Source organism: Panthera pardus, unplaced genomic scaffold (assembly GCF_024362965.1).
Source record: "Panthera pardus isolate Hobbes unplaced genomic scaffold, ASM2436296v1 HiC_scaffold_13, whole genome shotgun sequence".
Lineage (NCBI taxonomy): Eukaryota > Metazoa > Chordata > Mammalia > Carnivora > Felidae > Panthera > Panthera pardus.
The window spans coordinates 115677946-115693246 of NW_026526688.1; the positions used below are offsets into that span (position 1 = coordinate 115677946).

Consider the following 15301-nt stretch of genomic DNA (forward strand, 5'->3'; position numbering starts at 1 on the left):
AAAATCTAAATTCCAATTCCAAAGTTGTGTCAACAAAAGTATATGAATAGCATCAACATTATCTTTGTTACAATCAACAATCAGTATTTATAAGGTTCTCAAAAAGGTGTCACTATGTAGGATCTATGCTCAGAACATTACTACAAGGGCATGTTTCCTTTGACGAGAACCGTATTGTGATTTATTTCCCATTATGATTTGTTGCAGTAAGTTTTTTTAAGTGTTACAAGATCTAATCTACTTTGCATTTGGTGTTGTTGTTCTACTTTATGACAGGCCTACCCTTGTAGCAGTGATAAGGAATGTGAAATTGGGAGATACTGCCATAGTCCCCACCAAGGATCATCGGCCTGCATGGTGTGTCGAAGAAAAAAGAAGCGCTGCCACAGAGATGGCATGTGCTGTCCTGGTACCCGCTGTAATAATGGTAAGATCTAGTTCAATGTTGATAGGCCTCTTTCTTTTTATGTGAGAGCTGCTTAGCAAATTAGACCAAATTCTCCTTAGCCAGCCTCTGAAATGTAAGGAGTCTTTCAAAATTCGCAGGGATTGGATCATGGTTTAGATATGTGTACAATTACTTGGATTACCTTCCAAATCCTAGTTTTCCTGGACTCTGATCACTTTGTATATCGTACAATTTATGGTGATCTAGGATTTGCCATGTTGAAGTGTTGTATATAAATAGCTAGATATTCTATTCCACCAAACACGAGTGAATATATGCAAAAGACCAAAGAACCTGCTGTGATTTAGCAACACAGTGGTGAGTCCCTCTTCCAATTGCATATTCATGTCATACCTTAATTCTTCTATTCACGGTGTCTTCTTTTAAAGGCTCCACCCTGCACCACACTTATAGGGAGGGAGTGATTTGTTCCTCCAAAAGGAAACACAGGAGTCTATTCCCTAGCCTTTCCATAAGCATGACTTCCCTCAATCTCCATGAATTTATAGGCAGACAATTCAGAATTAATGATGAAATAAAGAATCACAGACAATACATGATAAAATCATTAAATAATTATAGCCAGTGATCATAAACATAAACTTAATCATGTGAAACAATATGATCATACTCCTTTTCCTATACTTGCTCCTGACCTCTGGACAGAGTCCTATTGGAAGTACTGTGGGCAGGTGAAGGGAAGAAAGGCCTCATACCATTCAGGGTGTTTACAATGTAAACTAGGATTATATTGTTGATTGAACAAAGGAAACTGGATGCTGAAGGTGTATGTCTGGTCAGACATTTTTAAAGTACTAATAGCTAATATTAATTTAATATTTGCTAAGTCACTATTGTAAGCACGTCACACATATTCACAATAACTTAATGCAATGTTTTAATTCCTATTTTTGCCCACAGTCACTTGGTCTTGACAGAGACAAGATTCAAATGAAGGGAGCCTAGCTCAAACCAAATGATTTAATATTATTTCATATTAAATAATACAATTTAATCTTTATGTAAATAAATGAATGGTTCAGTAGAGGAGAGAAAGAGAGACAGAATATAGCTTCATACCTCATATCAGCATCATACTTAGACAGGAGCCATACTTTATAGAATTGTAGAAGTCTAACTGCTTACCTACCATCTCCAGGCATCTGCATCCCTGTCACTGAGAGCATCTTAACCCCTCACATCCCAGCTCTGGATGGCACTCGACACAGAGATCGAAACCATGGTCATTACTCAAACCACGACTTGGGATGGCAGAATCTAGGAAGACCACACACTAAGATGTCACATATAAAAGGTAGGCTATCTGTAGTTGTACATTTACTTTTTCTTGTTTTTAAAAGTAGTAAAGTTAAAATATAGGTAATTCATTGCTTTGATTTTAGAAAAAAATACAAGGAAGATACTTTATTAGCAAAATTTAACTGAATTCTTAATTTATTCTTAATTATGAGGATCCTGCAGGTTTCTAAGAGATCTTAAATTGTTAGAAAATGCATAGTAAAATAACTACAGCACCCTGATCAATCATGCCATTTTCTAAACAGTCCTGCCTTTAAATGTTTGCTGTCATATGATTAAATCCCTAGTCTTTTGTATCTTTTTCTCACCTTTACAGAAATTTTATTTCAATACACAACCACATATTATACTATTCATAAACCAACTTATCAAAAATCATTGGTTTCTAGTGGAATTATGTATGGTCATAAAATTCCCCTTACTTGTATCAAAATATTTGGGAAGCCTAATCACTAACAGTAAAATTTGAAAGCATGAAATTATTAAACTTAAATACTAATAGTAAAAATTTAAAGGCATGAAACATGTCTATTTTTAAAGGACACATTTAACAAGTGTGGAGCATTACTCTGTTAAGACCTTCTTTGAATAAAAGGGTTTGTAATAATGCATATTCCCATTTTGAGAATTTTATATAATAAATATTGGTATATTGAAGGCTCTCAGAAGTCCAGCAATGAGGAAAACTGATTAAATTTTTAAACACTCTATTTCCCCATATTTCTTGACTACAAAACCATTTCCCCACATTTGCATGCCCAGAGGAGCTAGTATTCCATAAAGTATCTGACCTATTAGACCTGGAATATTATTGTTGACATGGATAGTGATAAGGAGATGAACAACTCCTCTTCAATTATCCTCTATCTATAATTCTCTGAAGACCTACGTCCTTTACCCAATCTCCTATTTCTATTCCACCAAATTCACATACATCTGTTATTACATGAATATCCTTCATTATTCCAACAGATATCTATGTCACAGTACAGTTTCAAATTTACTAATATTTTTATATAGTTTTATGTATAATTTTCTTCTTTTTTAAAGTTTATTTTGAGAGAGAGAGAGAGAGAGAGAGAGAGAGAGAAAGAATGCATGCACGTGTGCCCATAAATGGAGGAAGGGCAGAGAGAGAGAGAGAGAGAGAGAGAGAGAATCCCAAGCAGGCTGTGCACTGTCAGCGCAGAGCCCCATGCGGGGCTCAGCCCTAAAAACCATGAGATCATGACCTGAGCAGAAATCATGAGTCAGACATTTAACTGACTGAGCAACCCAAGCACCCCTTATGTGTAATTTTCTGGTGGCAACTAGGAAGAACTCTTATGACAATGGCTAGCGAGTTGTGTCCATATCACAGAGGGGGATTGGTTATATCTGGGCTGACAGATAATCCTTTAGACCAGGATTGGCACATCATGGCCTGTGAGCCAAATCTGTCCTGCTGCCTTTTGTTGTAAATAATGTTTTATTGGAACACAGCCTTGCCTATTCATTTAGGCATTACTTATATTTGCTTTTCTGATATGTAGCAGAATTGAGGAGTGACAGATCACATAGCCTAAAAAAGCCTAAAATATTTACAATCTGGCAAAATTACAGAGAAGTTTATTGGCAACCCAACTGTGATATGTGTGTTTGCTCTTTGCTGACTTAGTCATTTTTCTGAGTTAAATATCCAGATTTGTTCTTCCATATGTTTTTAATGAAGCGTTCTTGGTTGACCTTGGGACTGTCTGTCCTTTCACTACTCCACTCTGTATCACAGCTCTTTATAGACTGCATGTTCTAGGCTCCCTGTCAGGTGGCTTCTGGCCATGCGGGTTTGGCTGTGGGAGAGAAGCAGGGAAAGAAAAAAGCCAACATGCTAAGCCTGCTTCAGGTGATGTTTCTGGCAGAACTGTATTTCCCTGGGGCTTCAGCGCCTGCCAGGTGGGCCTGTTGGGATTCTAGTCATAGCTAGTGATTGCAGATTCCAGATTCTGACATGACCTTCTCCTTCGCACCCTCCAGCCTATATGTGGAAGTGGTTTCCTGCTCTGTTGCTTTACCATCCTCTGGTGCTTCTTAGCCTTGCCACTCACTACCTGTATGTCTGGTTCTCTGCGTTAAACACCTTATATTTTAAGTTTCTGTTTGCTGGCTAGACATTGATACATGGTTGTAGGAGTTCCTGAGAATCTCAGCTTTCTCCTTGAATCAGTTTATTTATATTTCCAGGAAGGTATCAAATTAATTACTTTGAAAGCACTTTTTTTTTTATTTACTTATTTTTCACTTACCTAGTTAAAATAAAAAACCAACAGACATGATCAGGGGAATATCTAAAAGCAGACCATGCCAAAGTAAAGTCCTAGCTATTCATAGAACTTGATATGCAGACAGCAAATAATCAAAATGAATGATAATGGATTGACATGATTAGAGAGACACCCGATTGATATGAATCCAAGACTTTCCATAGTAATGATAACTTCATGGAGGGAAGTACAAGCACAAATATCTTATGTGCTTCTGAGTGACAAGTAGAACTTTTTTCTCAAGTGTGATGATAATATCTTTTGGTCATCATCTCTGTAGGGCATGAAGGAGACCCCTGCCTACGATCTTCAGACTGCATTGAAGGGTTTTGCTGTGCTCGTCACTTCTGGACCAAAATATGCAAACCGGTGCTCCATCAGGGGGAAGTCTGTACCAAACAGCGCAAGAAGGGTTCTCACGGGCTGGAAATTTTCCAGCGGTGTGACTGCGCAAAGGGCCTGTCATGTAAAGTATGGAAAGATGCCACCTACTCCTCCAAAGCCAGACTCCACGTGTGTCAGAAAATATGATCACCTCTGAGGAGAATCAATGCTAGCAGACTGTGAATCTGTGTATTTAATGCATTACAGCATGGTGGAAAATAGGATTTGGATCTTAGAAGAATGGCTAAAAAATAAGGAATGTGATTAAGAATATAGAGCTCACAGAGAGAGAGAAAAAGGAAAAGAGGATAAGCAGATTAGAAAGGGTGACAAATGTAGTACAACCAATGTGTTTCCATTATGCAACTTGTTTATGTAAATAATGTACACATTTGTGAAGATGCTATTACTGAAAAAAGCACACAGTGAAAATTACGGATACCATGTGACTTTCCCAGAGTTTAGGTTGTGCTGGAGGATTGGTTTCCTTCAGATTGGTGATTGCCTATAGAAATAACCTAAAAGCCATATTTCTAGTTCAAAGTTATAGTTTAACAAAATAGTCCCTGTATACCTTGGCATACAATAGGCTCTTATGTAAAAAGAGTTGTTAAATAGGAAATGAAGTCCTGGAACATAGTTAATTTGCAACACAGAATCACCTTTTAGTTTGGAACACTACTTCTACTGCTCAGTGAAAGGCCTTGGTAGATAAGAAAAAAAAGTCAGTATTTTCCAAATAATTTCAAAATAATTGCAAGTCCTTTATGAAGGCCTTTAGGAAAAACCAAACTTGTTTTTCTTCAAACTGTTTATTTACGTTTTTCAAATATTTAATTGCATCAGTAATTAGTAAGAACCAGTAGAAGACAAAAAGAGTGCATTCACATTCTAAAAGAATGACATTGTATCTTTCTTGATTGTATGTAATTCCTACCCTGAATATATTTCATTTTCCAAACTATCCTGATTAATTGTGAATAGTACCGAGCAGAATTTCATAGTTTGCAAAAATTTTCAAGGTGTCCAAAATACAGAATCAATGCTAATTGTTATTTTTTGAAGCTTTGGCATTCCCTATGTTTGATAGAATTAGACTGATACATACATTTATTCTTTACACATGCTGCAGTATAGTTGGCTAAAGCTGATAATAGAAACTTGATCTATATTTGCCCTGGACAGAAGTACACAAAGGAAATGGAAAAAAAATGGCAAATACTGAGGTTTTGACAACATGTTGATCATACATCTGAAGCACAAAACTGACTATTCATATTTGAAGCCCAAAGCCACACAACCTAAATGGAAGTTTTCCATGGGGTTTGCTATCACAATATTTACTATGCAGATGAATTCTGTGTAGGTTGCTAATTGACCTCAGAGTATTTATTTTATATTTTTGAGGTCCTAAAATAATAGGAGGTCTCATGAAATGGATTCCCAATGCAGATTAGTATAGTGAGGTTCCATTGCCCTTGATAAGCTTCTAACTTGCCAATGGCACCATCTGAAATTTCTGTACCAGTTTCTGTCTGCAATAGCTGTTTTTTGCCAAAGATAGTGTTTCCGTTTTCTGCAGCCATTGAAATTAAAAATATAAATGGAATAACTTGTAAAATCTACATATTGCTAACCTATAGGAACCACAGTCTCGAAATTCTTTGAAACCATTTTATCACTTTTTTACTTTACTCAGTTCTAAATATTATGTCTAGAGCATAAAGCAAAAATGTTATCTTATAGTTGTTACTTTTGACCTTTTCTTTTATAGACTGAAAGTCACTCCTTAATTTTCTTTTACTTCAACCCCTTCTGCAGTCTCAAATTCAAGTTTTCTCAGTAGAAATTGAATCTGAGTCTGCATATCTATTAAAAATTTCAGCTTCCCATACACACTTACTAGGGTGATTAAGATTTACATTTTCCCCACATGTCTGCTAAAACAAAAATTATAAGCTGATCTATCCAAGAACCAAAGTCTGTACAAACAGGTTTCTATAAGCTTGGCAACGTGAAAAATGGAACATTTCAGTCAAACATTTCCTATATAGCAATTACATCTACAATCTGGTTTTTGCATTATTTCCCTTATGTACATCCCAAAATTATTATTTGAAGTAATTTATTTACAGGAAATGTTAATGAGATGTATTTTCTTATAGAGATATTTCTTACAGAAAGCTTTGTAGCAGAATATATTTGCAGCTATTGACTTTGTAATTTAGGGAAAATGTATAATAAGATAAAATATATTAAATTTTTTCCTTCAAAAATGGAATTCAAATTTCTTTGTGCTTTGCTTATGATAAAAACTTTCATAGAATCATAGATTCTCAGAGTTCAAATGGACTTACTTGATCTGATTTTACAGTTGGGTTAGGAATCCTTTGGATGACATCACCATGAGATGATCCAAGGCAGTTTACTATTACTAAAGGCAGCTTATTCATGGCAAGACAGATGCAATTGTTAGAAAGTTATTTTTTCATCAAACTAAAATATGCCAGCTTGGGCTTTGTACCCATTTATTCTTATTTAGCGTTCCAGAATATTTTGGAACAAGGGCTCTCTGCAGACTTCTTCAAAATGCTTGAAGCCACCTAGCGAATTTCCTATAATCATCTCTCCAGATTACAATTTCCCAAAATAGAGATGCCAACATGCTTAGGATATTGGTTCATCCCCCTCATGGCGCAAAGAAGCTACAAAATATCTTTGTCCCTCTATGGATACAGACTGAGTTACCTGGCCCAAATCCACTTCCTGGGAAGGTCTTTCCTCTGCTTCCTAAACACAGAGATGTCAGAAGTGTTTGATAAACAGTACTCACCAATTTTGAGACTGGGAGTGGTTGTAAAAACCCATGTTGTATTAGAGATGTTAATGGGCTGGAAATGTGGAAAATAAACATTCTGTGACAGTGGAATGGATTAAGTGTAGCTATGGCAGCATAATGAAACTAAAACAGTCCCATAGCTAGAGTTCAGAGTTGAAGATACCTCAAGCATTGCTGAAATAACTCCCACATTATTCTAATTAGTCACTCAAATAGTTATTCTTAAATAGTTATCCATTTCCTCAAATTGAGAACATTTGTATTTCCTAGTTACAGTGTATTTTTAGACTATAACAGTCATATGGGTAATATTTTTCTTTTCCACTGAGCTCAGGGAGATGCTCTGAGAACTGACAAATTGTCTAGACTTCCTTTTTAGCCAAGAAACACAATGCCCTATCATAGCACTAGGATTTGAGGAAGGAAACAATCAATTGCACTTTTCTCCACCCCCAAATTCAGGCCATTTGAGAAAAAAAGTTGAGAGAGAAAGGCAGATGACAGATTACCCTAAAGCTGGTAAAGTTATCGGAGAGTGTGATGTGTACTGTGGGCAAGAGGATACTAGAGACAGATCCCAGAGCAAGATACTAGAAAGTTGCCCATTCTCAGACAACACCAGACAACGTCATTTCTATCTATGGGAGCTGCCCCTGTAAAACTTATAGTATGGATGGGCAGAATGAAATGACACACTTTCTTCTGGCAATTTGTGCCAAAGAAGAAGGGTGGAGAAGGAACAGAACTCAAGAATCTCATTTGAAATTCTACAAAACTGGATAATTCACAGCACATGAAAGGAGTGAGTGAGGGATAGAGTGGGACAAAGATTATTATACACTCCACATTAAACTAGGAAAGAAGAAACCCCTCCCCCACATCATTCCCCATCAGAAGAATCCACCTGTGTATTCCATCTACTTTTAGAGAGTGAGTGGTATTTGAAGCATTACTGCCTTAATGTAAAACTGGTAAAGTTTAGAAATTCACCATTTGGTCTTAGCCTCAACTGGGGTTTCTTTTTTACACACCTAGCATATTCAAAGCATTGCCAGTGCTTGAGAATATGTTTGGTTTGGTGATGTGGCCTCCATATATCTTGCAGTTTGACCCTTTTGGGGGTGTGCTATAGTGCTGCCTCCACTGCTTTATGCATTACTTGTTTCCTCATCCCTTCATTTATCCAAGCTGTAGAAGCACATCAACAAATTCCTGAAATAAAATTGCTATTGATACTTCTGAAAATTACCTGAGCAAAGGATGCCCCGGGACACAGAAGATATTCCCAAATTATACCCCTTCACTCAACACACACTCACTGACAGTGCCTTCTATATGGCAGGCAGCTTAGTAGGCACAACGGTAGAAGCAGAAATCCAAACCAGTAAAGTTCCTCCTTTCATTGTTTTTACACTCCAGTTATTTTTTAGGGCAGTAAAATAATTAAATAAAAATTATGTAAATACTATAGGAGACAGAGGATGAGCCCCATGAGGAAAATTGAAGCAGGGTAAAGAAACGGAGGAAGACAGTGCTATTTTAGATTCTGTGGTCAGGGAGATCTCTTAGAGGAGGCAACTATGAATAGAAACCTGAGTGAAGTGAGGGTCTGGGAATGGAAATTTCTGGAGAAATGGCAGCCCAGGAAGAAGAGCATGGGCAAACTTCTGACATTGGGAAGAAGCTGAGGGGGAGACTCAGATGGGATGGGTAAGGGGAGAGAGCTGGAACATGAGGTCAGAGAAGAAGGTGGGTCATATTGTGTAGAACCTTACTGACTTGATAAGTACTTTTATTTTCAAAGAGAGATGGAGTTGCTGAGAGCTTTTGAGTGGAGGAGTAGCATGAGCTAACATGTTTTAAAAATTTCACCCAGGCTGTTGTGTAGAGAAGAGACAAGGGCATCCAGGCAAGAACCACAGGTGGCTTAGATTTTCGAGGTAAGGTGGAGGTCATGAGAGACAGCTGGATTTAGGGTATGTTGGGGGTGGAGCCAACTGGATTTGCTGTTGGACTGGATGCAGGTTTCATGAGCGAAAGAATCTCTCTAGCCTAACCCAAGGATCAAGGTCATAGAGACATTGTTGATAAGAAAAAAAAAGGGTTAAAAAACTCTTTCCTGTACAGTGCCCTTGTATTTAATATCTAAGGGAAGAATTGCCCTCATAGAATGCTGACAATTCTTTAGAAAATTACCCTTTGCAAATTTCTTGCCAGCCATCTTGAGAGCTTGAGAAAAAATTATGCAAAGGAGGGATGGAGTCAACAAAAAGAGAGAGCTTGTTGGATGCACTAAGAAAAGCAGTTGCAGAAAAATGGAGGGTATAGAAGAGGGAATAAACAGGGACTGAGCAGAGACAGTTTTAATGTAGGAAAGAGATGCATCAGGTGGAATGCTAGAAATCCTAAAAAGTGCTAATAAGAAACTTCAATTTGATGCAGATGTCAAATGGTGTCAAGGAAAACTTACAGGAAGAGAATAGCTGACTCACAGCAGTAGGTTTAGAGAATCATTTAAGCAAAGGGTGTAGCCCAGGCACCATTCCCATTGACATCGGGCCAATGAGTTGCAGTAAAGGGCAATTTGTCAAAGCAAGTCATAGTTCTCTTTGAGTTTTAAGTAATTATATAGTGTAGGACCTGGGAATTCTAAAGACATAACAATATGCAAGTAATTGAAGTGCTTTCAGGAGAAATACACTTGCCATCATACCGCTCACACATACGTCATGAATACCACAATGCACAACCTTTTAAAATTTCCTGGGGGTCAACATTTCTTATAGATGCCATGGATTTGTTTTATTTGCTCCACACCTTCCCACTTCACTACACCTGCTACACCAGTCATCATTCTGTATTTAATGGCCAGTCAGTCTCCAGGGGCTAGTAACAGATGGAGAACATCAGATCAGCTAATGCATATAAAATATTCTAAGTCTCACTTAAGCTTTTCAGGCAGACTATGAGCTTGAGATCATTCTATCCTCCATTCTTTTCCTACTTTGCCTATCACTTCTTACCACTGTGCTCTTGTCTTTTGCAATACCCATTTATTCTTTGTCTAATTTTTTTAATGTTTATTTATTTTGTGGGGGAGGGAGGAAGGGGCAAAGAGAGAGGGAGAGAGGGAGAATCCCAAGCAGGCTCTGCACTGTCAGCACAGAACCTCACCCAGGGCCCAAGCTCACGAACTTGTGAGATCATAACCTAAGCTGAAATCAAGAGTCCGACACTTAACCGACTGAGCCACTCAGATGTCCCATTCTTTGTCCAGTTGTACGCCACACTTAAAGCTTGTTTAGAGAACAGGAAAGCCAAGCAATGTCTATGGAAATTTCACAGTAACATGCAAACTATTTAACACATACCCATGTTTTATAACTTTCCAAGATCCAAATATAGTGATGCTACCTTGTATAATGTCTGAGAGAAATACACAGCAAAACTCGTTTTTACATGTTTCAAGGGACTTTTAATTCTCTATGAAGAGTATGCTCTCCACTACACCATTAGCTTCAGTTTGGGAGCGTTAAAAATCATTCTTAGTGTGGAGATATGTAGGGATGCTATGCAAGACTTTTCTTAATTAAAAACAGTAAATACAACTCAAAAGTAGTTAGGATTTATTTCTTTAATGAGTGTAAGGTTGCTCAAAAACAGGTTTAGGGCTTCGGAAGAGAAGTAATAGATATTACTTAACAGGGAAAAACAATCTCAAGAAAAACCTAACAGTGTTAAGAGTAGGATAGGTTGAAGAGATTGACCATCTGGAAGAAGAACAGGCAGAGACAATTCAAGAAAATGTTCAGGGAGCAGGGGAATGTGAACTTTCTTTGAAGGAACTTATGTTTTGGTAGCCTTGAAATAAATCAAAGGAAGCATTTAAAGAGAAGGATTAACTGGGGGAAAATGGGCTATTAGGGGTGGGAGTTTCACAGAAAAAACAATGCCTTAGGGACTATCCAAACAGAATATTATGCTAGTTCAACATCCTTCTCAGATTCTTCAGGTAATCTACCAACAACCCAACTCTTATCTCCTCATCAGCTGGCAAAAAAGAATGTTCCTAGGGACACTCTCATAGGATATAGACAATAGTAATGATTATAATCAGCTCTGTTTACTTTGCCTCAGAATGCCATCAAGTGTGATACTTTATTCCTTACAATATGCTTGAATATTTACTATGGACAAGGTGCTGGCTTAGTAGTGCTTCTACACCATCTCCTGTCATTCTTCAAAGCAACCACACTACAGCCAAGAGAGCTGGAGCCAGGATTTGAGACCCTGACTCTCTGAGAAGAGTCTGCACTCTTAGCCATTAGTTTATGCTGCCTCCATTGGAAACAACCACCCCTTTTATGATTATGGGGGATTCTATGGCTTGCCTACTGACACGGAGCTCATTAGTGTCAGAGCTGAGGTTAAAGTCTATCTTTCGTAACCATTTATTCACTCTAAGATTCTCACTCTAAGAGTAATTCCAAAAGCAGTTACCTTATTTTTCCTGAAAACATAGTAGTTAATGCTGGAATTAGGGCTAACAGTTTATCGCTCTCTCCCCAGCAGATATTCCTCCCCATTGATTTTTTTTCCAGGGGACAAACTGGCCCATTTAGTATTTTGGACAATGCTAATAAGAACATCGTATATGTATATCCCAGTTTATAAAGTTTACAAATAAATTATATAACAGAGTGAGGTAAGAAAAGACCATTTGTATAATGACTGTAATTTGCTGTTTACAAAAAAAGCCACAACTTTTAGTTTGTAATTGGTTCCCATAAAAATGTCCCAAGTTGGAAAGATCGTTATTGCTTATTGGATTGGTATAAATATTAAGTTGTAATATATTTGAAATCAATTTTTTTTAAAGGTACCCGATTGATGGCTTTTCTTTGCCCTCTTATGTCCCAGGAGACTGACTGATATCGATTGCATTAGTAGATTCCCTAAATCTCTAGCTCTTTGCTGGATTTGACGAAGGAAGGCACTTGAAGAAGATCTGACAGTGAAAACAGAGGGTTCTTAGCTTTTCTTCTGACATGGCCTAGTCTGGTAGTGACAGTATTCTTCCACCAAAGGCCGCATATGGGGATGAATGCCCTTTCTGTGACTCCTCTCCAGGTTTCAGAAATGACAACTTCAGACATAGCAACATTAACACCTATTGATCCTAGCCCTGAGTGCATCAACATCCCTTGTTGCTTTTCGTGAACACTGCCTACATCATTATAAATTCACCTTCATCAATCTCTCTTTAATGACCTGTCTCTGTCTGACACCTGTTTCTTGCCAGGACCCTGACTGACACCTTACCTAGGTGTAAATGTTAATATGTGTTTTCTTTTCACTGTTCTCCTTCACAGTCTATGAAAGTCAAGATGCAACATTATAAGATGGTAAATTATCAAGTCCAGGGCTTCATCTGGCTTCCATACATGTTTAGTGTTGTCTACTAAAGACTGGTGTTTAATGTGATGGCTTGTATCCCAATTTTAGAAAAATTTGTATTATTTGCTAACATTTAGAAAATGGAAAGTTCTTACCTAAAAATCTGGATTTCTAGTCTCCTGAAAAACAAAACAAAACAAAACAAAACACCATGAACTATAGGAAAATGCTGGGCCTGCATTTCTGGCATCAGTAATTGACTAAAGCTAAGAGGGGCTGGAGTTCTCTAATTCTTTTTGGTTCCCACCTCTTTCTGGTATTTTGAGCATCCATTGCTTTTATTATTTTTATATATTTTTTTAATTGCGGTTGAGCTTTTTTTCTTGTATGTTTAGAAAAAAGCAAAATGTCACATGTTCCTCTGCTACAAATATCCAGTCTGCCATTACCTCAGAATAGCCTCTAAATCCAACGTGGCCTCTGCCTACCTTCCTGACCTCGTCTCCTCTCTCCCTCTCCACTTCAGATGAGTTTATTTTCTTTCTATCCTCACCAGGGTTGTCCCCATCAAAATCACTTTTCCTTCAGTCCTTTTGCCTAGTATGGTTTCTATCTGACCTTAATTCATTGAGGTCCATCAAATGTTGTCTCTTCAAAAAGGTCTTCTCTCTAGAATGTGAAGGTCTCTATTTTGAGAGGATCTGCCATGTATGCCCACAACTCTAGTATCTTATTCTTTCTTCCAGATCCTCTATTTTTTTTTTATCTCCAGCACCACTGCTTCTCAGGCTCCTCCACCAGCAAATCCATAAATTGTAGCTGCAAGTGAACTAATACCACATGACCTCTCCATGGTCCAGACTCTGAATGTTGCTTTGGCCCTGGGATTAAGGGGTAGAAGACTTATTGTACAGTATTAAAACCAGATGGTGTTATTTTAATTAGAGTAATGGGGGTTCTTAATAAGGAAAAGTGCACAAACAAAGCCAGGATATATCATCATGTCCATTTAAAAAAATCGGCAAAGCATTGCAAAGTCATTATTTTAGAATGTCCCTGAAATTTTTCTGTACAAATGTCTCTGTTTCCATTAACATGTATTTGTGAGCCTTTTCCAAAATTCCTTTCACAAGCTTTTATTTATTTTTTTACTCCGTCAGTGAAGAGACAAAACCACAGATATCTTAAAGGACGTATAAACATGCTTCATTTGGGGGTGTGGGTGTGTATGTGTGTGTGTTTCTGTGTGCATAAGGTGTGTTCTCCTGAAAAATAAATAAAATAAAAGACAAATCCTCCCTCTGGAACCATTAACCACAAAAGATTCCTACGAGAAAAGTGAAATTTAATTTGGGAGGGATGAATGGAACAACCTGGTCCCATACGTAGTGCAATATACTTAGCTCCATTCCAATCATTTTAGTAACGCACGCCCACTCTTTATCCCTTTCACTCGCCTGTGTTTTAGCACTTCTACGTGTATCTCCAGAGACCCCAGCATTCTTTCCATGTTTCTGACACTTGTGCTTATACGTATTGGGGCTGATCCTCTCTCCTCCATTAGATTTTAAATTTATTGTGCACCAAGAACTTTATAACTCCCCACTTCACTTAGTAGCCCCACAGCTGAAGTCTTACCTCTTTCATGAACTCTCCCTTAGACCCTTCCGACCCCTGGTGAGCCTATCCTTCTCCAAAATCATATTGCATTTCTCATTGCATCACATCCCACAGCACTTTCTGTAATAACATTTACTGAGCACTTGTTATATGACACACACTTTCTCCGTATTTTATTTGCATTGCTAAATTTAATTCTCATAATAAACTTATGCATCATTAGGTACTATCTTTATGCCAATTCAATAGACCAGATTAAGATATTTGAACAAGCCTTACAGCCAGGAAATGCTATACCCACCAAGTTTTCTGAATTTAGAACAGTCTTTTTAACCATTCTGCTTGATCATGTTAACTATCTCTCATGAATGTAATGTCTATTCATTTATGAATTCTGTCCTATAAATTAGTTGAGCCTCAGCCAAATGCCATACTGCACTCAAACAGCCTGTGCAGCACCCAGGTCTGTATTATGGGAGGTATGCAATAAATATACTTGTTAACTAAGCAGTCCTCGTGAGAGTTTCTACACTCCTACATCAGATCACTTATCTGCACATAGCCAAGTGTTTAACATCTATGAGATTTGAGCATTTCTATTTTTGAGATCATCAGTATATTTGAAGGAAATGGATTTATGCTATGTAATTGAGGTTATCATTTTTAGGATCCAAGGAAGAAAAGGTGAGCCTGCAAAATCTGCCATACACCAACGTGACCAGAAACAATATTCCTTTCTGCTATAGACTGAGTTTGAGCATAACTGGAAACACTTCACCTTAGTTTATGCTGTGGGGGGAAACAGAGATGACAAGAGAGAGAGGAGAAAAAGGAACCACTATTTGTTAAACTTCTCTTTATCATACATATTACCCAAATTGATCTTAAAATTGGGTTTTATTAAATTGACCTTTAATTGGGTTTCTATCTCTGTCCTTTTGCAGGAGTCCTTAGAACCCCATGGTATCAACAGACAGACTTTGGGGCCCTCAA

General features: G+C 37.6%; 1 protein-coding gene across 1 annotated transcript in view; it reads left to right on the top strand.

Annotated features, from left to right (window-relative positions):
• Nucleotides 1-6733, top strand: part of DKK2 (dickkopf WNT signaling pathway inhibitor 2) — a 103993-nt gene extending 97260 nt beyond the window's left edge. The window contains exons 2-4 of the mRNA XM_019416677.2: nucleotides 277-427; nucleotides 1608-1763; nucleotides 4349-6733. Coding sequence (XP_019272222.1) covers nucleotides 277-427; nucleotides 1608-1763; nucleotides 4349-4599 — 558 coding nt within the window. The 3' untranslated portion in view covers nucleotides 4600-6733. The remainder of the gene's footprint in view (nucleotides 1-276; nucleotides 428-1607; nucleotides 1764-4348) is intronic.
• Nucleotides 6734-15301: the final 8568 nt, after the last annotated feature.